General features: G+C 40.2%; 1 protein-coding gene and 2 long non-coding RNA genes across 3 annotated transcripts; 1 reads left to right on the top strand and 2 right to left on the bottom strand.

Moving 5' to 3' along the window:
• Nucleotides 1–16: 16 nt before the first annotated feature.
• LOC139193702 (uncharacterized) lies at nucleotides 17–1,578 on the bottom strand. The gene is made up of 2 exons (XR_011578139.1): nucleotides 1,444–1,578; nucleotides 17–245 (listed from the first exon to the last, which is right to left on the bottom strand). It is a non-coding gene; the product is annotated as an uncharacterized lncRNA (long non-coding RNA).
• LOC103446808 (uncharacterized) lies at nucleotides 423–1,133 on the bottom strand. Its single transcript, XR_530951.4, has 3 exons — nucleotides 970–1,133; nucleotides 677–881; nucleotides 423–540 (listed from the first exon to the last, which is right to left on the bottom strand). It is a non-coding gene; the product is annotated as an uncharacterized lncRNA (long non-coding RNA).
• Nucleotides 1,579–12,394: 10,816 nt separating the features above from the next.
• On the top strand, nucleotides 12,395–14,854 carry LOC139193635 (uncharacterized). Its single transcript, XM_070817059.1, has 7 exons — nucleotides 12,395–12,567; nucleotides 12,646–12,697; nucleotides 12,791–13,191; nucleotides 13,545–13,710; nucleotides 14,001–14,054; nucleotides 14,165–14,231; nucleotides 14,322–14,854. Exons 1-7 carry the CDS (start codon nucleotides 12,395–12,397, stop codon nucleotides 14,852–14,854), a joined length of 1,446 nt encoding a protein of 481 aa, XP_070673160.1.
• Nucleotides 14,855–25,835: the final 10,981 nt, after the last annotated feature.

Below are 25,835 nucleotides of genomic sequence, written 5' to 3' on the forward strand. Positions count from 1 at the left end.
AGTTTCACTCTTTCAGAAATTAACTGTGTTTATGATCAATTTATGTGTTGGCCAAGAAACTGGTGGATGGATTATAGGCTTGAACTACAACTTATAGAACTGAGCCCGACCTAGGCGCTAAGCTAGAACCGAGCAGACAATCAAGCCGGACCTGTTCGATGCAGACTGAGGCTTTCTACTTGTTTTGAGCTGCTCATTGGGAGGTGCTTTCAGCACTGTTCTAAAAATTCCTCACTTAGCGCCGCCTAGACTAGGGGTGGTTCGGTATGGGATTCCATACCGAAACCCTTGTCCCGATTCCCATACCGAAATTTTCGGGAATCTCAATTTCAATACCGATCCCAAACCAAATTTTCGGGAATCCCAATTTTCGGGAATCCCGAAATAATTTCAGGATTTCGGGACAAATCGGGAATCCCGAAATAATTTTGGGCACAGTTCCAAAACCGCCTCGCCCGATCTTATTACTCGGATGGAAATTATCCGTCGCGGATCTTAATTCATTGTAGGAGAAAGCCTTGATATTTTCCAGCACATTCTCTATGAAACACACATAACAATCAATCAATCACAATAACAATGATGATCCGCAGAATCCAATGAACAAAAAAACCACAGTACGGAGGTAAAAAAAATAACAAAACCAGGAAGTGGGAACATTTAACCATGTCCGTACCATCAAGATCATGGCCAAATTGACCAGAACCAGATTTCCTTTTCCTCTCAGCAACCGAAGCACCAAAGCAGCTGCAACGCATATTAACTTGTCCACAATAACAAATCCTACCTCCTGGGTTCTCTCAAATTTACAGAAAAATAGCTCCCTTTTGATCAGAGAGCCCTCCCTAATCAGATTTGGACCGACCCATGTTGCCAAAATCCTAAATTTCACAACCAAATAATCACAAAAATTTCCTCAAAACACCAAAAGTTCAAACTAATAAGATTTGAATATTCGAAAAAACCCACCTCGTGGATTTGCAGATTACCAATCAAGTTCTGATGTCCTGATTCCCTTTAGCATCTGTTTCTGTCAGCAACTATGGAGAGCGAGAGAGAACTGGAAATTCTCAGTCTGGTGAGGGATGTGAGGGCCGGAGGCTAAGGGTTAGGGGGCTGCACTTCGAAACAAATGAACGGAGGAATGAAATGTGATCTGACCTAAAAAAGAAATCAACGGCACAGATTAAATCCAAAACAATCAACGGTTGAAATAATTCTCTTATAATTAAAAAATTATATATATATATATTTTTTTTTTCGGTTCGGTATGGGAATACCGAAAAAATGAAATGCAATACCGAATCCCATACCGAAACTTTCGGTTTGGTTTGGGATTACATCCCGAAAATTTCGGGAATTTTGGTTTGGGATTTTTTTGGTTTGGGATTGGGATTTTTTTGGTTTGGTTTGGGATTTTTGGGATTTTTTTCCAGCCCTAGCCTAGACCATGCCTAGGCGCTAGGCGGCTGACTACCGTCCCAATTAGTACCTAGGCGTTTGGAAATTAAGAAATGACGCCTACACCTGCTGAGGGGTCCGCCCAGACCAGCCTTGACACCCGCCTAGATTGCGAATCACTTAGACAGAAAATAAATAACTTTCATTTTATATTTTATTTTTTCCCAATAAATTGTATGAGACTTGTTGAATACTTAAATAAACACACATTATATGCTTGTTCCTCATGTTTTCATTATGTTCCAATACTTTATAATATATACGTCATTCTATTTTGTAGTTTATAATGAAATTATATATATTTGAAGTATAAACAGACACTTATTTACACGAAATATATTAGATTTATTTAAAGCGGGACAAATCTTGTAACATCCCACATCGCTTAGGGGAGTGAATCCTGTAAGCCTTATATGTATATCTCATTATATACGTCATTCTATTTTGTAGTTTATAATAAAATTATATATATTTGAAGTATAAACAGACACTTATTTACACAAAATATATTAGATTTACTTAAAACGAGAAAAATCTTGTAACATTCCACATTGTCCAGGGGAGTGGATCATGTAAGCCTTATATGTATATTCTCATCTCTATCTAGCACGAGGCTTTTTGGGAGCTCACTGGCTTCGGGTTCCATCGGAATTTCGAAGTTAAGCGAGTTCGCACGAGAGCAATCTTATGATGGGTGGCCCACTGAGAAGTTCTCGTGTGAGTTTCCAGAAACAAAACCGTAAGGGTGTGGTCGGGGTTCAAAGTGGACAATATCGTGCTACGGTGGAGTCGAGCACGGGATGTGGTAGGGGCTCGGGCCGGTATGTAACAATTTCGTATCAGAGTCAATCCTTGGCCGGAAGTGTGCCGATGAGAACGTCGGGCCCCTAAGGGGGGTGAATTATAACATCCCATATCGCCCAAGGGAGTGGATCCTGTAAACCTTATATGTATATTCAAATCTCTACATAACACGAGGCCTTTTGGGAGCTCATTGGCTTTTGGTTCCATCGGAACTTCGAAGTTAAGCGAGTTCGCGCGAGAGCAATCCCATGATGGGTGATTCACTGGGAAGTTCTCGTGTGAGTTTCCAGAAACAAAACTGTGAAGGCATGGTTTGGGCCCAAAGCGGACAATATTGTGCTACGGTGAAGTCGAGCCCGGGATGTGGTGGAGCCTGAGCCAGGGTGTGACAATAGGTGTCGAAGCAGAGAAGATATAACACGAAATCACTGGTAGGGAAATTCCTCGTAGCTCAGATCGTATTCCTCGTTATAAGGTCTTGAAGGGAGCGCAAAACAAACGTGAGTGGACCAAGTTTATATATATATAATAATAATAATAATAATAATAATAATAATAAAACTGTTATCAACATATTAACCCCTTAGGTTTTATGAAAACACATATATCATGATCGACATAGGTTTTCCGAAACCTAGCATGTCGTGCAATGTCTCAAATCATAACTTGTATATATAATATTCACTAGTGAATGTCTAATAACCCCCATGCCTAATGCCGGCTCGCCGGCTCCCCGTCTCTGAGCAGATAGTCAGAGGAAAACACATTATAGGCCCCATGCCGGCTCTTTGTCCTGTGCTAAATAGCCAGAGGAAACACACTCCAGGCCCGATGCCAACACCAAACCATCGCCTGGGACGGATTGGAATATATCCATACGTCCCGTAACGGAAATGACCACTAGGTAAGTACAAAACCATTGAACATATATATATTGAAAAACAACTTTATAGTATAAAGTCATCCATCATCTATACTATAAAGAGGTATTTTAAACATGTTCTAAATATCATATCGTCATCCATCATATATTTTATAAGAACACGGGTTATAGGAAAAATAGAAGTAATTCAAACTAGCCACAGTAAGCATGTTATCTCAAATCGTTTCATAGAACATAATTGTTAAATCATGATTTTCATGTATGCATTTCTACTATTAAAACGTGCATTTTTAGAAGGGGTCCACTCACCGTACATCGTTGGTGCAAAACCATACTGAAAAGGAATAACGGAATCACCGCTAATAATCACACCTATTCATATAAAGGAGTACATTTAGTCAAACTCTACTCAAACGATTGAATTTGGGAAAACGGACTTCAGAAATGGGTACAGAACGTCGAAATTAGCCTAGGAGAGGTCTCAGACGAAAACAAAAAAGTCAACCCGAAAGTCAAAGTCAACGGTCAATGGTCAACGTTGACCGGCTTAACAGTCATACCGAGTCAAACGGGTCTGGGCTTAGGGTTGGACCGGGTTTAAGGCTTTAGGGTTGGGCCGATTGGGCCCTAAGGGTTTGGGTTTAGATAATTAGGTGGGCTGGTTCTTAGGGGTTTAGGAGGTCTCTAGGCTCGGCCCAGACCCACACACGACCTGAGTGCCTAATTAGAAAGGGTTTAGGGTTTAGTCAACGGGCCAAATACCCTAAATGAAACGGCCTGAAGGCCTTTTGGGTTTTTAAGGAATTAAAATAAAAATAAAAAGGGAATGGGCTAGGGTAATGAGCTGAAACAAAACGGGCTTAAGGTCTGTGGGTTTAAAAAACGGCCTGAAGGCCTTGGTTGAACGAAGAAGAACGCCGGAGCTTCTACAACTCCAGCCGACTGCAAACGCACATTCTAGACCCTGATCTAGGTATCAAATGAAGAACTAGACGAGATGAGTGTTTTTATACCTTTGGTTTGCGTAGAACGGTCGGAGGTGATTGGAAAATCCCTCGACAACCACGGGCTCGTCGGAGATGGGTGTGCCTTCCCCCGAGCCGATCTCGTTCTATAACCTTGATAAAAATGAGCTAAAACTTAACAATTTCATTCAAGCTTCGTAATAGAACGAAAAGAGAGGAAAATCCGAAACTTGCTTAACCGAAAAAACGAATGAATCTTATCGGAGAGTTCCTGGGTTCCATCGCTCCTCACATCGACGGGAGAGAGAGGGATGGCGGAATGCTAATGACGATGATGATGCGTGAACGATGGTGAGGGTGTGGGTGTACTTGGGTGTTCACAGGTGAAAGGAATTGAGAGGGATGAGAAGGTTTCGAGAGAGGGAAGGGAGAGTGAGTGCAGAGACAGAGAGAGAGAAAGGAAAAAGGGGTCACAGGTAGGGGATAGAGAGAGAAACGTGAGGGGTGATGGGGTGCTGCCACTTGGCAGTTTGAGGATGAGAACAAATCTCCTTTTTAGATCTTGATTAAGTAAAGGAATAGGGTCCAAATTGATAATTCTATTAATATTTGGGGAGAATTACAGAATTACATTTATAAGTGGGGGTGAGTGTAACAATCTACCCCCCTTATATAAATTTCGTCCCCGAAATTTACAACCTTAAGCAAATAAAAACGGATACTGACTCCTCATCAAATCCTTCGTTTCCCACATCGCTTCCTCAGCAGCGTGGTTCCTCCAAAGCACCGTCACCAACGAAATAACTTTGTTCATCAACACTTTATCATGTCAATCAAGTATAGCCACTGGTTCTTCGACATAGTTAGCATCCTGATTCACTTCCAGCGGCTTTAACTGAATGATATGAGAGGGATCTGATACATATTTCCGAAGCATAGAAATATGGAAAATGTTGTGAATCAGTGACAACTCCGATGGTAGCTCCAATCTGTAGGCAACTGCACCAATTCTCTCAGTAATCTGATAGGGACCAACGTATCGATGACTCAACTTTCCTCGCTTACCAAAACGAACAACATCCTTCCAGGGAGACAACTTCAATAACACAAAGTCACCAACCTTATACTCACTATCCTTGGAATATTTATCCACGATACTTTTCTGTCGATCTTGAGCTGTTTTTAGGTTTCTTTTAATCAGCTGGATGTTAGCATTAGTAGTGTCCACAATCTCTGGTCCTAGTAACACTCGTTTGTTGACCTCTATCCAACATAACGACATCTGACACATTTTTCCATACAGAGCCTCATAAGGTGTCATATCAATACTCGAATGATAGCTGTTATTATATGCAAACTTAACCAACGGCAGATAGCTATCCCAATTACCATTCCATTAGATAACATACACTCTCAACATGTCTTCCAATGTTTAAATTGTCCGCTTAGACTGACCATCGGTCTGTGGATGGTAGGCAGTGTTGAACAAAATCCATGACAGTATTAAAAGCTTTCCAAAATCCATACACAAAATCCATGGCGATGTCTTCCCATTTCCAGGCTGGTAGCGGAAGATTTTGCATTCGTCCCTCAGGTATTTGTCTCTCGGCCTACACCTGTTGACAAATGATACATCTACTCACATAATCCGTCACATCATTTCCATCTACTCACATAATCCCCCAGATCTTCATTTATATCCAGTAATAGAACAGATGGATAATGCGATATAATTTGGTGCTTCCCGGATGCATGACATATGCTGAAATGTGCGCTTCATCCAAGATTTCCTTTTTCACTACTTCGTTATCCTGAGGCACGTACAATCTGTTTCCCTACATTAATGCTTCATCCTTTCGGATATTAAAATCTTCATTTTCTCTTTTATCCACCGAAATCTTTATGTCAGCATATTCATGATCAAGTTCTTGGGCTTTTCAGACCATATCCACTAAAACATGTCTAACTTGGAAATGTGCCAACCAAGCTCCCTGATCACCCGGTTTCACCGTAACACCGATTTCTCAAAGAAAAAATAGTAGCGGGACATGGATAGCTCTAAGGGATGCAAGTTGTTCGTGATATTTCTGACTAAGTGCATCCGCCACTACATTGGCATGTCCGGGATGATATTCAATCGTGGAATTATAGCCAGTGATAAGTTACATCCACCTTCTCTGCCTCAAGTTCAAGTCTCTCTGCGTAAAGATATATTTGAGGCTCTTATGATCAGTGAAGATGCGGCACTTCTCGCCGTATAAGTAATGTCTTCAAATCTTCAGAGCGAACACCACTGCACTAAGTTCCAAATCATGTGTAGAATAGTTTCTCTCGTGGATCTTGAGCTGCCTGGAAGTATAGGCAATGACTCTTTCATGTTGTATCAATACACAACCTAGACTTGATAGAGATGCATTCGTGTATATCTCAAACTCACTGCTATCTTCCGGGAGAGCAAGAACAGGTACTTGAGTGAGACGCTGCTTCAGCTCCTGAAAACTCCACTCACAGTCTTCATCCCAATTAAACTTAACCTCTTTCCGAGTTAACTTATTCAAAGGCAGGGCAATTGCTGAGAAACCATGAATAAATTGTCGGTAATAGCCAGCCAGACCTAGAAAACTCCTCACTTCTATAACATTCCTTGGTTATTCTCATGTAGTTATTGCCAACACTTTCTGATGATCCACACCAATTCCCTCAGCAGATACATGTCTGAGGAAACTGATATGGTTTAACCAAAACTGACACTTGCTGAACTTAGCATGCAGCTGCTGACTTCTTAACCTTTCCAACACCAACCTTAAATGTTTCCTGTATGTGTTACCACTCTTAGAATAGATCAGAATATCATCGATGAACACAATCATAAACCGATACAGATACGGTCTAAAGACTCTGTTCATTAAATCTATGAATGCTGCAGGTGCATTTGTCAATCCAAAAGGCATGACACGGAATTCAAAGTGTCCATACCTAGTGCGGAAGGCAGTCTTCGGTACATCTTTCTCCCGAATTAGCAGCTGATGATAACCAGAGTGAAGATCGATCTTAGAGAACACCTTAGCACCCTTCAGCTGGTTAAATAGGCCATCGATTCGAGGCAGAGGACAACGGTTCTTCACCGTCACCCGGTTCAGCTGCCGGTAGTCGATGCAACGTCTCATCGATCCATCATTCTTTTTGACAAATAAAACAGGAGCGCCCTAGGGAGACATGCTGGGCTGGATACAACATTTATCCACAAACTCCCGAAGTTGAATCTTCAATTCCCTCAACTTTGCTGGTGCCATTCGATAAGGTGGTAAAGAAATAAGGTCCGTACCTGGAAGTCAATCGATGGTAAATTCAATTTCCCTCGCAGGTGGTAACCCTGGTAAATCCTCCGAAAATACATCAGTGAATTTCTTCACCACGGGTACATCTTTAGGACTTAGCAAAGATTTATCCATCGTCACTACGTGGGCTAGGAATCCCACACATCCCCTATTCAACAATTTAGTCGCCTGGATAGCAGAAATAATACTATTAGGAAGGATTCGTCGCTCACCCTAAAATGTGATCGACGGTCGTCCAGGCCATTTGAACGTCATAAATTTCTCCCAACATGCGACATAAGCACGATGCCTGGATAACCAATCCATCCCCAAAATAACATCGAACTCCGCCAAATTAAAATGAACCAGATTAGCCTTCATCATTTCCCCTTCCACTATTACCAGGCAACTTTTATACTCCCACTTTACACAGAAAAGATCTCCTTGCGGTATTTGCACAAGCATATCATAGCTCAGCGGTGTAGGTTGTGAATTTAAATTCGGTGCAAATGATGAAGACACAAATGAAAAAGTAGCACCTGGATCAATGAGAACTTTTACCCAATTACCACAAATAAGTAACATACTAGTAATAACTTGGGGATCCTGATCACCCTCCTGCTGAGTCATGACGTTGATACGTCCATTGAACTGACGTCTTGCACCACTGTTACAGCCACTTCGAGCCCTAAAACCTTGGTTGTTACGGCCTGCTCAGTTCCTCTGAGTGCGGCTACCCGAAACTGCACTAAACTGTTGCGGTTATCTTTAAGTAGAAAATTGAGTATTTTGGCTACCACTCCCGCCATAGTTTTGAGTATAATTGTCGCCATAACTAGAACTCGAGTTACCCCATCCACTAAAACTCGGAACAGATGCATAACTCTCGACAGGATGTCCTGAAGAGCAAAATCTGGTAATATGCCCCGTGCCTCCACACCTGTGACACATGATTGGTGATCTGAAGTGACTGAATGATCGTCTTCCAGATTCTTTGCCTGAGCCCTTGCTAGAAGAGCTTGAACCCTAGCCCTGACGTTTGAAGGAATATGTGTCTAGGGCCAACAAAGTTAGAGGAGCCACCAGGTTCCCTCATACTCCGAGATCGAAAACCACGACCTCTTTGGTTCTGGTACCGAAGTTGGTCTTGATTTTTGGGTAATTCCTGAAACTGTGACTGCTCCTGATTAATAGTCTCCCACCTAGACTGCTCAATTCTCAAGCAGGTCTCGATCATCTCCTCGTAGCTTCTGTGTCTCTAGGCTGCCACTGCTTCACGATAGTCTAGATTCAAGCAGATCAGTAACGGAACCATCATTTCGTTCAGATTTCCATAAGTCCTGCATGATGTCTTGACAGATGCTGAAAAGTATTATCCATCTTAGTGACACTCAAATCGCATTGGCGAAACTCTAGAAATTGTTGTCTCATCCTTAACTGATAACTAGGGCTCAGAAAATATGCGCTGAAGAGTCTCCAGAATGTAGCCCAAGTCATCGAAGTAGTAGGTGGGCGAGCATCCTTCACTAATTTCCACCAAATCTTAGCATTCACTTTAAGAAAATAAGCTGCAATCTTGGCCCATTCACCTGGTAGACATCTCATACCCTCCAAAGTGTCTTCTACCTGCTCCAACCAGTCCTCAGCCTCCAGACAAGCTCCCACTACTCGAAGATCCGGAATACCATGACTATGAGCAATCTCAATATAGGTGCGATTCGATCTATTACCACTAGTAAAGGCATTCCGTATAGCATTAGTCAATTGTTGGATTCCTCCCCTACACCAAAACGAGCTCGACGAGGTACATTCCCACCAGCGGGATCCATAATTCTGATAAGAGACGGGCAAGATTTAGAACAACTGGAGATTAAAGATACGATAAAAATGATGATTACCAAATGGTGGAAAGAAATCCTAAGTATGCTATGAATGAATGACACGCCCTGACCCGGATGTCCTCGGGACATCGGGATGGTCACGTGTTGGCCGACATCCGAAAAGTGACGAAAGCCATTTAATTTAAGCAATTACTGAGAAACATGCTAAAATAGGCAATATGGACTAATAACACAATATTGAAGTTCAACAGCTAATTAATAAAATTATGATAACACACATAATGTTCAGAGCATACGTCTAATATAAAATACAAGCGGAATTTAAGATAGAGAAGTGCTATTACAATAGGTGCCGAAGCATAGAAGATATAACATGAAATCACTGATAGGGAAATTCCTCGTATCTCAGATCGTATTCCTCGTTATAAGGTCCTCAAAGGGGCACAAAACAAACATGAGTGGACCATGTTAATATATATATATATATAATAAAACAATTATCAACATATTAACCCCCAGGTTTTATGAAAACACATATATTAACTTGGTTCACTCACGTTTGTTTTGTGCCCCCTTAAGGACCTTATAACGAGAAATACGATCTGAGCTACGAGGAATTTCCCTACCAGTGATTTCGTGCTATATCTTCTCTGCTTTGGCACCTATTGTAATAGCACTTTTCAATCTTAAATTCTACTTGTACTCTGTATTAGACGTATGCTCTGAACATTATGTGTGTTATCATAATTTTATTAATTAGTTGTTGAACTTTAGTATTGTGTTATTAGTCCATATTGCTTGTTTTAGCATATTTATCAGTAATTGCTTAAATTAAATGACTTTCGTAACCCTTTAGGTGTCGGCCAGCACGTGACCATTCTGATGTCCCGAAGACATCAGGGTCGAAGCGTGTTAGATTGGTATCAGAGCATGATTCATTCAGAGCATACTTAAGATTTCTTTCCATCATTTGGTAATCATCATTTTTATTGTATCTTTAATCTCCAGTTGTTCTAAATCGTGCTTGTCTCTTATCAGAATTATAGATCCCGCTGATGGGAATGTACCTTGTCGAGCTCGTTCTGGTGTAGGGGGAGGAATCCAGCAATTGACTAATGCTATATGGAATGCCTTTACTGGTGGTAATAGATCGAATTGCACCTATATTGAGATTACTCATAGTCATGGTATTCCGAATCTTTAAGTAGTGAGAGCCTGTCTGGAGGCTGAGGACTGGTTGGAGCAAGTGGAAGATACTCTAGAGAGTATGAGATGTCTACCAGGTGAATGAGCGGAGATTGCAGCTTGTTTTCTTAAGAGGAATGCTAAGATTGGTGGAAATCAGTGAAAGATATTCATCCACTTGGTACTTCGATGACTTGGGCTACATTCCGGAGACTCTTCAGCGTACATTTTCTGAGCCCTAATTATCAGTTAAGGATGAGACAACAATTTCTAGAGTTTTGCCAAGTCGATTTGAGTGTCACTGAGGTGGATAATACTTTTCAGCATATGTCGAGACATCATGCAAGGACTTATAGAAATCCGAACAAAATGATGGTTCAGTTACTGATCTGTTTGAATCCAGACTATCGTGAAACAGTGGCAACCTAGAGACATAGAAATTACAAAGAGATGATTGAGACTTGCTTGAGAATTGAGCAGTCTAGGTGTGTGACTATTAATCAGGAACAGTCACAATTTCAGGAACCACCCAAAAATCAAGACCGACCTCGGTACCAGAACCATAGGGGTCGTGGTTTTCAATCTCGAAGTATGAGGGAACCTGGTGGCTCCTCTAACTTTGTTGGCCTTAGACACTCTCATTCCTTCAAACGTCAGGGCCAGGGTTCATGTTCTTCTAGCGAGGGCTCAGGCAACGAATATGGGAGGCGATCATTCAGTCATTTCACATCACCAATCACATGTCACAGGTGTGGAGGCACGAGGCATATTGTCAGATTTTGCTCTTCAGGGCAGCCTGCCGAAAGTTATGCATTTGTTCCGAGTTATGGTGGATAACCCGAGTTCTAGTTATGACAGCAATTATACTCAGAACTATGGCGGGAGTGGGAGCCAGAATACTCAATTTTCTACTTAGAGACAGCCGCAACAGTTTAGTGCAGCTTCGGGTAGCCACACTCAGGGGAACCAAGCATGCCTTAACAACCAGGATTTTAGGGCTCGAGGTGGCCGTAATAATGGTGCAGGACTTCAGTTCCATGGATGTATCAACGTCATGACTCAGCATGAGACTTATCAGGATCTTCAAGTTATTACTGGTATGTTACTTATTTGTGGTAATTGGGCGAGAGTTCTCATTGATCTGGTGCTACTTTTTCATTTATGTCTTCATCATTTGCACTGAATTTAAATTCGCAACCTACACTGCTTGGCTATGATATGCTTGTGCAAATGCCGTAAAGAGATATGTTCTGTGCAAAGTGGAAGTATAAAAGTTGCCTGGCAATAGTGGAAGGGGAAATGATGGAGGCTAGTTTGGTTCCTTTTAATGTGGCGGAGTTCGATGTTATTTTGGGGATGGATTGGCTATCTAGGCACCGTGCTTATGTCGCATGTTGAGAGAAATCTGTGACGTTCAATCGGCCTGGACGATCGTCGATCACACTTCAGGATGAGTGACGATGGATAAATCCTCATTAAGTCCTAAATATGTACCCGTGGTGAAGAAATTCACCGATGTATTTCTAGAGGATTTACCAGGATTACCACCTGCGAGGGAAATTGAATTTACCATCGATTTACTTCCAGGTACGGACCATATTTCTTTACCACCTTATCGAATGGCATCAGTAGAGTTGAAGGAATTGAATATTCAATTTCAGGAATTAGTGGATAAAGGTTACATCCATCCTAGTATGTCTCCCTGGGGCACTCCTGTTTTATTTGTCAAAAAGAAGGATGGATCAATGAGACTTTGCATCAACTACCAGTAGTTGAACCGGGTGACGGTGAAGAATCGTTATCCTCTACCTCGAATCGATAACTTGTTTAACCAGCTGAAGGGTGCTCATGTGTTCTCTAAGATCGATCTTCGTTCTGGTTATCATTAACTGCTAATTCGGGAGGAAGATGTACCGAAGACTGCTTTCCGCACTAGGTATGGACACTTTGAATTTCCGTGTCATGCCTTTTGGATTGACAAATGCACCTGCAGCGTTCATGGATTTGATGAACAGAGTCTTTAGACCGTATCTGGACCGGTTTGTGATTGTGGTCATCGATGATATTCTGATCTATTCTAAGAGTGTTAACGAACACATAGAACATTTAAGGTTGGTGTTGGAAAGGTTGAGAAGTTAGCAGCTGCATGCTAAGTTCAACAAGTGTCAGTTTTGGTTAAACCATATCAGTTTCCTCGGACATGTAGTATCTGCTGAGGGAATTGGTGTGGATCATCAGAAGGTGTTGGCAATAACTACATGAGAACAACCGAGGAATGTTACAGAAGTAAGGAGTTTTCTAGGTGTGGCTGGCTATTACTGACTATTTATTCAGGGTTTCTCAGCAATTGCCTTGTTTTTGAATAAGTTGACTCGAAAGGAGGTCGAGTTTAAGTGGGATGAAGACTGTACGCGGAGTTTTCAGGAGCTGAAGCAGCGTCTCACTCAAGCTCTTGTTGTTGCTCTCCCAGACGATAACGGTGAGTTTAAGATCCATACGGATGCATCTTTGTCAGGTTTGGGTTTTGTATTGATGCAGCATGAAAGAGTCATTGCCTATGCTTCCAGGAAGCTTAAGACCCACAGGAGAAACTATCCCACACATGATTTGGAACTTGGTGCATTGGTGTTCGCTCTAAAGATTTGGAGACATTACTTGTACGGCGAGAAGTGTCGCATCTTTACTGATCATAAGAGCCTCAAATATATCTTTACGCAGAGAGACTTGAACTTAAGGTAGAGAAGGTGGATGTAACTTATCATTGATTATAACTGCACGATTGAATATTATCCCAAACATGCCAATGTAGTGGCGAATGCACAAGTTAGAAATATCACGAACAACTTGCATCCCTTAGAGATATCCATGTCCCACTACTATTTTCGCTTCGAGAAACTGGCGTCACGGTGAAACCGGGTGATCGGGGAGCTTGATTGGCACATTTCCAGGTTAGACCTGTTTTAGTGGATATGGTCCGAGAAGCCCAAGAACTTGATCATGAATGTGCCGACATAAAGACTTCGGTGGAAAAATGAGAAAATGAGGATTTTAATATCTGAAATGATGAAACATTAATGTGGGAAAACAGACTGTACGTGCCTTACGTGCCTCAGAATAACGAATCAGTGAAAATGGAAATCATGGATGAAGCGCACCTTTCAGCATATGCCATGCATCGGGGAAACACCAAATTATATCGCACTATCCGTCCGTTCTATTATTGGATAGGAATGAAGCGGGATGTGGCAGATTATGTAAGTAGATGCATCATTTGTCAACAGGTGAATGCCAATAGACAGACCTGGGGGACTAATGCAAAATCTTCCGATAGCAAAGTGGAAATGGGAAGACATCACTATGGATTTTGTGTATGGTTTACCGAGGACACAGTCGAGATTGGACGACATTTGGGAAATTGTGGATCGACTCACTAAGACCGCTCACTTCTTACCTGTTTGACAGACCTATTCCTTGAAGAAGTTGTCAAAGTTGTTCATCGATAATATTGTCAGACTTCATGGTGTACCCGTCTATATTGTTTCAGACAGAGATCCCAGGTTTACTTTCAGGTTTTAGAAAGCTTTTAATACTGCCATGGGTACTCAATTGCTTTTTAGCACTACCTATCATCCACAGACCAATGGTCAGTCTGAGCAGACAATTCAAACATTATAAGACATGTTGAGAGTGTCTGTTCTCTAATGGAAGGGTAATTGGGATAGCTATCTGCCGTTGGTTGAGTTTGCATACAATAACATCTATCATTCGAGTATCGGTATGGCACCTTATGAGGCTTTGTAAGGAAAAGTGTGTTCGATGCCGTTATGTTGGATAGAGGTCCGCGAATGAGTGTTACTATGACCAGAAATTGTGGACACTACTAATGCTAACATCCAGCTGATTAAAAGAAACCGAAAGGCAGCGCAAGATCGACAGAAAAGTATCATGGATAAACATTCCAGAGGCAGTGAGTCTAAGGTTGGTGACTTTGTGTTTTTGAAGTTGTCTCCCTGGAAGGGTGTTGTTCGTTTTGGTAAGCGAGGAAAGTTTAGTCCTCAATACGTTGGTTCTTATCAGATTAATGAGAGAATTGGTGCAGTTGCCTACAGATTAGAGCTACCATTGGAGTTGTCACTGATTTACAACGTTTTCCATGTTTCTATGCTTCGGAAATATGTACCAGATCCCTCTCATATCATTCAGTTAGAGTCGCTGGAAGTGAATCAGGATGCTAGCTATGTCGAAGATCCAGTGGCTATACTTGATCGACAAGATAAAGTGTTAAGGAACAAAGTTATTTCGTTGGTGAATGTGCTTTGGAGGAACCACGTTGTTGAGGAAGCAACGTGGGAAATAGAGGATTTGATGAGGAGTCAGTATTCGTTTTTATTTGCTTAAGGTTGTAAATTTCAGGGACGAAATTTTTATAAGGGGGGTAGATTGTTACACCCACCCCCACTTATAAATGTAATTCTGTAATTCTCCCCAAATATTAATAGAATTATCAATTTGGACCCCATTCCTTTACCCAATCAGGATCTGAAAATGAGATTTGTTCTCATTCTCAAACTGCCATGTGGCAACACCCCATCACCCCCTACGTTTCTCTCTCTGTCCCCTACCCGTGACCCCTTTTCCTTTCTTTCTCTGCACTCACTATCCATTCCTTCTCTCGAAACCCCCTAATCCCTTTCCATTCCTTTAACCCAAGAACACCCAAGTGCACCTACACCCTTACCATCGTTCAGGCATCATCATCATCATCAGCATTCCGCCGTCTCTCTCTCCCATCGCTGCGAGGAGCGGTGGAACCCAAGAACTCTTCGGCGAGATTCATTCGTTTTTCCGGTTATGTAAGTTTTGGATTTTCCTCTATTTTCGTTCTATTGTGAAGCTCGAATGAAATTTGTTGAGTTTTAGCTCATTTTTATCAAGGTTGTAACACGAGATCAACTCGGGGGAAGACACACCAATCTCTGGCGAGCCCGTGGTTGTCGAGTGATTTTTCGATCACCTCCGACCGTTTTACGGTAAACCAAAGATATAAAAACACTCATCTCGTCTTGTTCTTCATTTTGATACCTAGATCGGGGTCTAGGGTGTGCGTTTGCAGTCGGCCGGAGCTGTAGAAGCTCCGACGTTCTTCTCCGTTCAACCAAGGCCTTTAGGCCGTTTTCTAAACCCACGGGCCTTAAGCCCGTTTTGTTTTAGCCCAATACCCTAGCCCGTTCCCTTTTTATTTTTATTTTAATTCCTTAAAAACCCAAAAGGCCTTCGGGCCGTTTCATTTAGGGCCTTTGGCCCGTTGACTAAACCCTAAACCCTTTCTAATTAGGCTATCGGGTCGTGTGTGGGTCTAGGTCGAGTCTAGAGACCTCCTAAACCCCTAAGAACTAGCCCGCCTAATTATCTAAACCAAAACCCTTAGGGCCCGATCGGCCTAACCCTAAAGCCCTAAACCCGGTCCAACCCTAAGCTTAGACCCTTTTGACCCGGTCTGACCGTTGATCCGGTCAACGTTGATCGTTGACTTTGATTTTCGTGTTGACTTTTCTGTTTTCGTCCGATACCTCTCTTAGGCTAATTTTGACGTTTTGTACCTGTTTTTGAAGTCCGTTTTTCCAAATTCAATCGTTTGAGTAGAGTTTGACTAAATGTACTCCTTTATGTGAATAGGTGTGATTATTAGCGGTGATTCCGTTATTCCTTTTTTAGTATAGCTTTGCACCAACGGTGTATAGTGAGTAGACCCCTTCTAAAAATGCATGTTTTATAGTACAAATGCATACATGAAAAACATGATTTAACAATTATGTTCTATGAAACTTTTTGAGATAACATGCTTACTAACACAAGTTTGAATTACTACTATTTTTCTTATAACCCGTGTTCTTATAAAATATCTTATGGATGACGATATGATATTTAGAACATGTTTAGAACACATCTTTATAGTATAGATGATGGATGACTTTATACTATGAAGTTGTTTTTCAATATATATATGTTCAATGGTTTTGTACTTACCTAGTGGTCCTTTTCGCTACGGGACGTAGGGATAGATTTAGGTCCGTCCCGGGCGACAATTTTGTGTTGGCATATGGCCTGGAGTGTGTTTCCTCTGGCTATTTAGCACAGGGACGGGGAGCATGCATGTGGCCTGTAGTGTGTTTTCCTCTGACTGTCTACTCAAAGACGAGGAGCCGGTGTAACGCCCCTGCCCCGAAATATTTGTATATTTCGAAAAATATTTATGGTAGGCCTAACCTAAAAACATAGCTAATTTATGTTCTTCTCTTGGATCAATTTCCATCTGTATACTAGGTATTGTTTGGTACGTGGGACGGGACTGGATGGAACGGGACCAGCCGTTCCGTCCCACGTTTGGTGCGCCTAAAAACTGTGGAACGAGTTGTCCCATGGGACGAAATTTGGCTGATTTTTCGTTTCACCTCTTCCCCCTGGAACGACCCGTTCCACATTCGTGGAACACAAATTTATAACATTTTATGACAAAATTTCTCCTTATCTTTTTCAATATTTACATCATCTGTTCCGTCCCGTCCCGTCTGCGTACCAAACGGTACCCTAATTCTCGAAGATTGAAACACATTTATTTCGCGGCTGCATCTAACATCTCGTTAGACTGCCTACGTACCCTCAACAGGGATCAAGCCTTTCGTAGTTCAAAACTTCAAATTTTAAACCGAACCCAAAATATTCCTTTAATCCTGCATATACCAAAATTGTAGTAATATTCAAACCACAACAATTAAATTTATAAAAACATAATTAGAATAATGAAATTCGCATAAAACACACTTGTCGGCTCCCTGGCCGTGCACCACCGCACCCGCCGCCCCGATTCGCCGAAAAATTCAATTATTTTTAAAAATTCTCAAAAATTACAGAAATGAAGATCTTAATGAGTAAAGAAAATTTCATACCTGCAACCAAGGCCAATTTGGCCTGGAAAGACTCCAATTTCGTCAAAACCCGTCGGAACCCTAGAATTTGGGTGTCCTCAATTCGACTCCATAGCAACTCCGACGCCCCAACCAATGAATGGGCTTTGTTCCAGCTCTTAACATGAGTCTAATTGTGGTATTAATTTGATGGAATCATTTGAGAATTGGGGAAACAAGGTCACGAGTTCACCGCACCCACCGGTGTGGTTTTCCCAAATCCAAAGCCAAATTACATAAATTTCGAGGTGTATTAGGGAGAAGGAAGGTTATGGAGGGTTTTACAAGGGTTAATTTGATGTAATTTCACCGGAAATATGGCTAATTTTGTCGGAAAAATGGGAAAGAAACCCGACCGGGTCGGGTCCGGTCACACTGGTCAAAGGATCCCCGCTCCCCCATTCTCTCCTTTCCTCTCTCGGTTCTCTCTCCCCATTTGTCATCCTTTCCTCCCCTCCTCTTCTCCTCCCTCCTTTCTCTCCTTTATGATCCATCTCCACCGCCCATCTTTTTTGTCTTTAAATCTCGGCCACACACGTGGCCTTCCAGATTTGTCTTCAAAAATTTGGAGTTATCTTGAACTCAACTATTTTACTAAAATGCCCCCAACTTTAAACATAATAACTTCTTCGTTCTAACTCCGTTTCATGAACGGTTTGCGCCTACGCATTCGTGAGGTCGAGCTCTATTCAAAAATATAATTTTTGACCTCGAAAGGTCTACGTATTTTAAATAATCAAGGTCCAAACTTTAAACCTCGTAACTAGTTTAATTTAAAACTAACTTACACGAATTATTATAAATTCTTGAAAAATCATATAAAAGCTCAATAATATTCTCGATTTAATTCTTCATAATCATACATCGATTTATTTTCGATTTTCTCCACATTTTCATATATTTAAAATTTTCAGGGTATTACATTCACCCCCCGTTAAAATAAATCTCGTCCCCGAGATTTCAATCGTCAAATCACGATAAGGAACTAGCATTATTTCCACCATTTCTTTTAGGGTGAATAAAATTATAACCTCCACCTACGATTTCAAGCAAAACAACGAATTATAATCGTGATTATTTCTCTCATTGTCATATCCCCAACACATTCATTGTCAAATTTAGTATCAAAAATTTTAACTATACCCATTGGTAAAATAAATCCTCATTTAGCCAAAATTTCTCATGGCCTTCATTGGCTATACGCAGCCATTTACCACAATTCTTTCTTTTTTTTTTTTTTTTTTTTTTTTACAATCATCACTGACGATACCAACATCAGAAAATACCCAATATTGGCAGCATAAGTATTATAAATTTTCAGACATAACTATTCCCGACCAATTAAATACTGAAATTTCAAATCATCGACTAGTAACCTAGTAGAATTTCAAGCCAAATCTTTATAATTGACAAACCAAATATCAACAATTTCAACCAAATTCTAACCACAGCTTGAATAATTTAGTGAGCTACATGTCTAGTGTACTGTTTACATTTCATAAAAAATTTCACATCTCACACCACCAAAAATTTGTTGATATTAAACAAGCTTAGAATTTCATTTCATAGTTTCATCCTTACCTACCACCATTCTAATTATATTAGGCAGACCATAACCATCGTTTATAATTTCCTTTCCCATTCAATAAATCACAATCGCTTCCATAAATATTGATATGCCCAACCAAAATTTTCATGGCCATCAGATTTTTAAATTTCGAGTTATACTTACCATTATCAAAACAATGATTTCACCACCATTTTCTTTTACCTCCATAAGTGACTAGTATGCGGAAAATATTGTATTATATCTGGCCAATATTCACCACTTTTTTTTTTCTTTCACGGCCCTTCTCGCCCAATTGCACATTTACAGGTCATTGTACCCAAATTTCACATCTACGGGCCATTTTTGCCCAATCCCATTTCCACGGGCTCTTTTCGGCCCAATCACATATCCACGGGCTCTTTTCGGCCCAATCACATATCCACGGGCTCTTTTCGCCCTAATCACATGTCCACGGGCTCTTTTCGGCCCAATCACATGTCCACGGGCTCTTTTCGGCCCACTGGCACAGGTATAATGCAATTTTTCCATCTACTTGTCACCATTCCACCATCATTTTGGCATTTCACATTTTCATAATGCATAACAAAAATCAATTCAATTCTAGGTTAAACCAAACTTTAATCAAATGCTCATCTTCAAAGCTATAACATAAATATGATATTTTAAAATTTTCCTACTCCCATTCCATTCAATTCAAAGTATCATACTTCACAACAATACATTCCACAAAAGTTCCTTATTATTCAAAGAACTTAGAGACTAATGCAATATAAATAAAAATAATTATTTCTACTATCACTATTTCATATTCATCATGGAATTGTCATCACAAGCACAATGCATACATATATGTATTTCCTATACGTTTTCCATAATGCATAATATAAATTCAACCCTAAATAAAGGTTAACCCCAACCTTAATCAAATACCCCCAACATTAAGGCTATTACAAGAGATGTGACATTTCAAAAATTTCTATTCCCATTTAATTCATTTCATGATGATTTACAACGCATACTTTCCACATAGATTCCTCATGTTTCATAGAATTTATGAGATAATGCAATACCAACGAGATCCATAACTCACATTCAAAACTCAACCATATCTCATAATGTAAAGTGGGATCATTTGCTCTGATACCATTTGTAAAGCCCATGCCCCGAAATATTTGTATATTTCGGAAAATATTTATGGTAGGCCCAACCTAAAAACATAGCTAATTTATGTTCTTCTCTTGGATCAATTTCCATCTATATACTAATTCTCGAAGATTTAAACACATTTATTTCGCGGCTGCATCTAACGTCTCGTTAGACTGCCTACGTACCCTCAATAGGGATCAAGCCTTTCGTAGTTCAAAACTTCAAATTTTAAACCGAACCCGAAATATTCCTTTAATCCCGCATATACCAAAATCGTAGTAATATTCAAACCACAACAATTAAATTTATAAAAAAATAATTAGAATAACAAAATTTGCATAAAACTCACTTGTCGGCTCCCTGGCCGTGCGCCACCGCAGGTGGCGGTCGGCCGCCCCGGTTCGCCGAAAAATTCAATTATTTTTAAAAATTCTCAAAAATTACAAAAATGAAGATCTCAATGAGTAAAGAAAATTTCATACCTACAACCAAGGCCAATTTGGCCTGGAAAGACTCCAATTTCGTCAAAACCCGTCAGAACCCTAGAATTTGGGTGTCCTCAATTCGACTCCATAGCAACTCTGACGCCCCAACCAATGAATGGGCTTTGTTCCAGCTCTTAAGAGGAGTCTAATTGTGGTATTAATTTGATGGAATCATTTGAGAATTGGGGAAACAAGGTCACGAGTTCACCGCACCCACCGGTGCGGTTTTCCCAAATCCAAAGCCAAATTACATAAATTTCGAGGTGTATTAGGGAGAAGGAAGGTTATGGAGGGTTTTACAATGGTTAATTTGATGTAATTTCGCTGGAAAAATGGCTAGTTTCGTCGGAAAAATGGGAAAGAAACCCGACCGGGTTGGGTCCGGTCACACGGGTCAAGGGACCCCCCGCTCCCTCATTCTCTCCTTTCCTCTCCCGGTTCTCTCTCCCCATTGGTCATCCTTTCCTCCCCTCCTCTTCTCCTCCCTCCTTTCTCTCCTTTATAATCCATCTCCACCACCCATCTTTTCTGTCTTTAAATCTCGGCCACACACGTGGCCTTCCAGATTTGTCTTAAAAAATCTGGAGTTATCTTGAACTCAACTATTTTACTAAAATGCCCCCAACTTTAAACGTTAATAACTTCTTCGTTCTAACTCCGTTTCACGAACGGTTTGCGCCTACACGTTCGTGAGGTCGAGCTCTATTCAAAAATATAATTTTTGACCTCGAAAGGTCTACGTATTTTAAATAATCAAGGTCCAAACTTTAAACCTCGTAACTAGTTTAATTTAAAACTAACTTACACGAATTATTATAAATTCTTGAAAAATCATATAAAAGCTCAATAATATTCTCGATTTAATTCTTCATAATCATACATTGATTTATTTTCGATTTTCTCCACATTTTCATATATTTAAAATTTTCAGGGTATTACAGCCGGCATGGGGTCTGGGGGTTATTGGACATTCACTAGTGAATATTATATATACAAGTTATGATTTGAGATATTGCACGACATGCTAGGTTTCAGAAAACCTATGTTGATCATGATATATGTGTTTTCATAAAATCTGGAGGTTAGTATGTTGATAATTATTTTATTATATATATATCAACTTGGTCCACTCACATTTGTTTTACGCCCCCTTCAGGACCTTATAACGAGGAGTATGATCTGAGCTACGAGGAATTTCCCTACCAATGATTTCGTGCTATATCTTCTCTACTTCGGCACCTATTGTAATAGCACTTCTCTATCTTAAATTCCACTTATACTCTGTATTAGACATATGCTCTGAATATTATGTGTTATCATAATTTTATTAATTAGTTGTTGAACTTTAGTATTGTATTATTAATCCATATTGCCTGTTTTAGCATATTTCTCAGTAATTGCTTAAATTAAATTACTTTCGTCACCCTTCGGATGTCAGCTAGCACGTGACCATCCCGATGTCCCGAGGACATTGGGGTCCGGGTGTGTCAAGTCTTGTGCAATAGCAACGAGATGTGAGTAACTGGTAGATCGATAAGACACAACCAAACCGCCAACCACTCACATTTAGCAACAATTATGCAAGATTTTTTCTGCATAACTGATCACATTGGTGACACTCTTTAATTCAGGTGGATCCTACATGCAATAGTAAATGCCGCGTAGCCCACCTCTATATTTGGAAGAGTGGCAACAATGCCGTAAATTTTGTGTGTTTAAGTTGTGTGATTGTTCTGCCATTTAGTATTACGGTCTAGTGGTATTCCTCTTCACTTGTAAGTGAGAGGTCTTAGGTTCGATTTTCGCCAAATGCGAGTTTGAATCACATTATTGCTTAGCTCATTGTAAAGCTAAGCTCACCCCTTTCCCTTAGTGCAGATAATATCGTGTGTTCTAAAAAAATAGTGTGATTGTTCTAGCATTGCCTTTAAGTATGATTAATGACCCGAATTTCGTAATTAATTACTGATATCAAAATGATTAGTGACCCGAATTTCGTAATTAATTATTGATATCAAAACCGATATCTTAAGCTAGTGATAAAGTAATTTGGTTGGATTAGTTTGAATGCAAAGAGAGGGGAAATGCACTGCACGGAAGGGAGAGAATTTTTAGTGTGAAGGGAACACAGCGTAGTATATTAAATGTTATAATATTAATGGTTGAATATTTAAATAATTTTTTTAACCACTTGTACCATGTCATTTGATGAACTCGACCATGTTTTTAACACAGTGAAAATTTTCTCGAAGGGAGGGGAGAGGAGTCTGTCTCCCATGCGACAAAGAAAAGGACCGTAATTTTGAATCTCACTCGTTCACTTTTGGACCCAGTCCTCGCCTTTCCTCTCGAATCAATCAAAATCAAACCACAAAAGGAAGCAAAAGTTAAAGCAAACACCACATTTTTAAGCTCCTTCGTTTTCACTTTTGCATATTCAAAGCACTTTCTCTTTTTTTTCCTTTTCTTTTCTAAATCTTTTTTTTTTTTTTAAATTTACGTTTGGTGGGTTATGCTTTATGTTATATCTTCCTTTTTTTTTGGGAGAAAATACGCATTAAATGAAGGGATTCGATTGGAAGCCTAGATATCAGGTGGCGGTGAACGAGAGATTTTTTAATATGACCAGCAGACGAGGTGATACACCTCATGTTATTATACAAATAATGAGATATGTGTGTTAAAAAACTAATAACTTAAAAAATAAAAATTCTCATCACTTACATAAAAACATGTGATGGTGTACCATTCGTGTTCTCGTCACAATTAAAAATTTCTCACGGTGAACGCCCTTAAACAAGCTCACGCCCCGTGCGTTCAACATCTTTCTTTTCAAAGATAAATTTAAAAAAAAAAAAAAATGGGAGCATTATCAGCACAAACACTATTCAAGGTTCTTACTTTTAGTGGAAGAGAATTGCTTTACGTGGGAAACACAAACAACAAAAGCCACTTGAAGAAGGCCTAACTATTAGAAAGCAGAGAGATGAATGATTAGTGAGTCACGCAAGTTACAAGCTCCACTCCACTCCACTCCAATCAGTCTCATGTGGGGTCACGTAACGAGAGAGATATTCACATCTTCACGTGAGTGCATATTTCGAGTGACATCAATATATATCATGCGAGGGGGACCAAGACTTCAATAGAGCTATCTGACTAGGCTAACTCTCACATCGGATGGTACTAGATTATATATACTTGGTTTTTTCAATACAAAAGTGAAATCCACTCCATTAACTTGTCTCCAAAACATTTTAAGCAAACATAATCGAGATACATTCAAAAGTTCTTATCTTTCTCAAGATTCTTGAACGTGTATATTTGGTTTGAGATAAGCTTTGGCTTCTTTCCATGCCCATGAACAACCCTACAGTGAGTCTGCAACAATGCTCGGAACTTGGAAATCGATCAAACTAGTGAGCTTAAGCTTATCTTTCTCCTAAAAAATCTAGTAACTAATCACTCCACAAGTCCTAATTCCTACCGGGCAGGGAAAACGATAATTAACTGAAGGATAAAAAAAAATGCAGAATGCAGATATATAATTAACTTATTGTACATGCCTCCTGCTCGAGTTCTGATGCTTCAAAACTCCGCACGTCTAGGCTCGTGTAGGTGGTTGTCTAGTCTTCACTGCTCTCCTGTATACACAAAAAAAAAGCACTAAAAATATGAGAGGCGAACAATTCGGGGGCTCCATGGTCTTCTATCATACTTAAGATTACAATTAATATCCTGATTAATCTTGAATTCTTACGGGAAAAAAGAGCGGATGAACACTTTTAAATAGATTAACAAAATTAGTAAAAGAAAAAGGAGAAGCTAGTTCTTTATGTTCTCTCCCACAACAAAAGTTGTCTTCTTCTTTCTCCAAGGCCTTTATGTGTTGCTTATAAAAATAAGAGAAAGCTTGGTATATAAAGAAGCTTTTGATAAAGAGGGAGACAATCATCAATTTCCATATATAATCTGAAATATAAGTTCCTTCTATTTAGAATATATAATAAATTTATCGATTTCTTTTGCTTAGTGTTGATATCAAAGCCGGTTAATAAAGTTCACCGTCACGTCTCATATGAAACGTAATTTATGGAAACAATATATTCTCTTTCCAATTGATGTGATCTGGCTTTTCCTATATTGGTTTTCTTTCTTTAGGATCTTTGTCTACTGAAGGACTTACCTACACCCAGGATGCCATTTTAGTTTCCCGGACCAATGATACAATGCCATGAGTTTTAAATCCCCCACACAGCATTGTATTATTGATCTGGGACGCCAGTGGCATCCCGGGGTATAGGGAAGTCTCTCTCCTCAGTCTCAGTATGCATGTCCCCTTCCCTCATATTTAAGCATGCAGCAGACATTATTGTGCGAGAGAGAAATATACTAGTACAAATTGATGAAGGAAAATGAAAGTACCTGTTATGAATGGGATCAGGTCCATTTGGCACTCTTCTTTTGCTCACGTAGATAAAGGTGGAGTCCCAGACAACAGTATGCTTCTCTCTTCCAATCAACTTCCAATGCTTGAAGATTTTAGTGGATGAAACTGTAACGGTTGGTTTTTTTTCGGCACCGCGGTTTACAAGTATTCCAGCAAGGAAAAACCAGAAGACAACCAGCAGCAGAAGAGCTCCAAACAGAGCTCTTAAAACCTTCCTGCGACTCTCCATGTATATGTCTCCCCTTAGCCCCCTCCGACTTTAACTTTTACCTACTGGCTTTCCGACCACGCCTGATGGCCAGTCATTTCAAACCAAGATAAAGACTGTACCCAAAAGACCAATGCTTGTGGCGAGAGGACAAGGATGAACTCTCAGACAAGCAAGCACAAATGGAAACACAGAGAGAGAGAGAGAGAGAGAGAGAGAGAGAGAGAGAGAGAGAGAGCAAAAAGGAGAACAGAATAGAACAAATGATTAGGTTGTAACTTGGCGGGTAGAGTTGTTGGTTCTATTTAAAGGCTCATACAAGAAGGTGCTGTATGAGATCTGTATCTGTGAGTGTGAGTGAAGAGAGAGAGAGAGAGAGAGAGAGAATAAGCGGAGAATAATAAACAGAAAAGTTCGTTATTCTAACCCTTTTCTGTGTTGAATGGGTCCATTTGAACTCTCTTTCTCTGCTTTAGTTTGTGTTTTGCAGCTAATAGGGGACCTCACTGTCCTCCTAATCCTTACGTACTCCCAAGTTTCTAAAAGACATAGAGC

The sequence above is a fragment of the Malus domestica genome, chromosome 17 (assembly GCF_042453785.1).
Source record: "Malus domestica chromosome 17, GDT2T_hap1".
In the NCBI taxonomy this organism is placed as follows: Eukaryota; Viridiplantae; Streptophyta; class Magnoliopsida; order Rosales; family Rosaceae; genus Malus; species Malus domestica.

Coding starts and splice junctions, on each gene's coding strand:
- LOC139193635 (XM_070817059.1), top strand. CDS start 12,395: ATGGACACTTTGAATTTCCGTGTCATGCCTTTTGGATTGACAAATGCA. Junction 12,698..12,790: donor TTGGTGTGGATCATCAGAAG/GTGTTGGCAATA, acceptor CTATTTATTCAG/GGTTTCTCAGCAATTGCCTT. Junction 14,232..14,321: donor CATCTATCATTCGAGTATCG/GTATGGCACCTT, acceptor TACTATGACCAG/AAATTGTGGACACTACTAAT.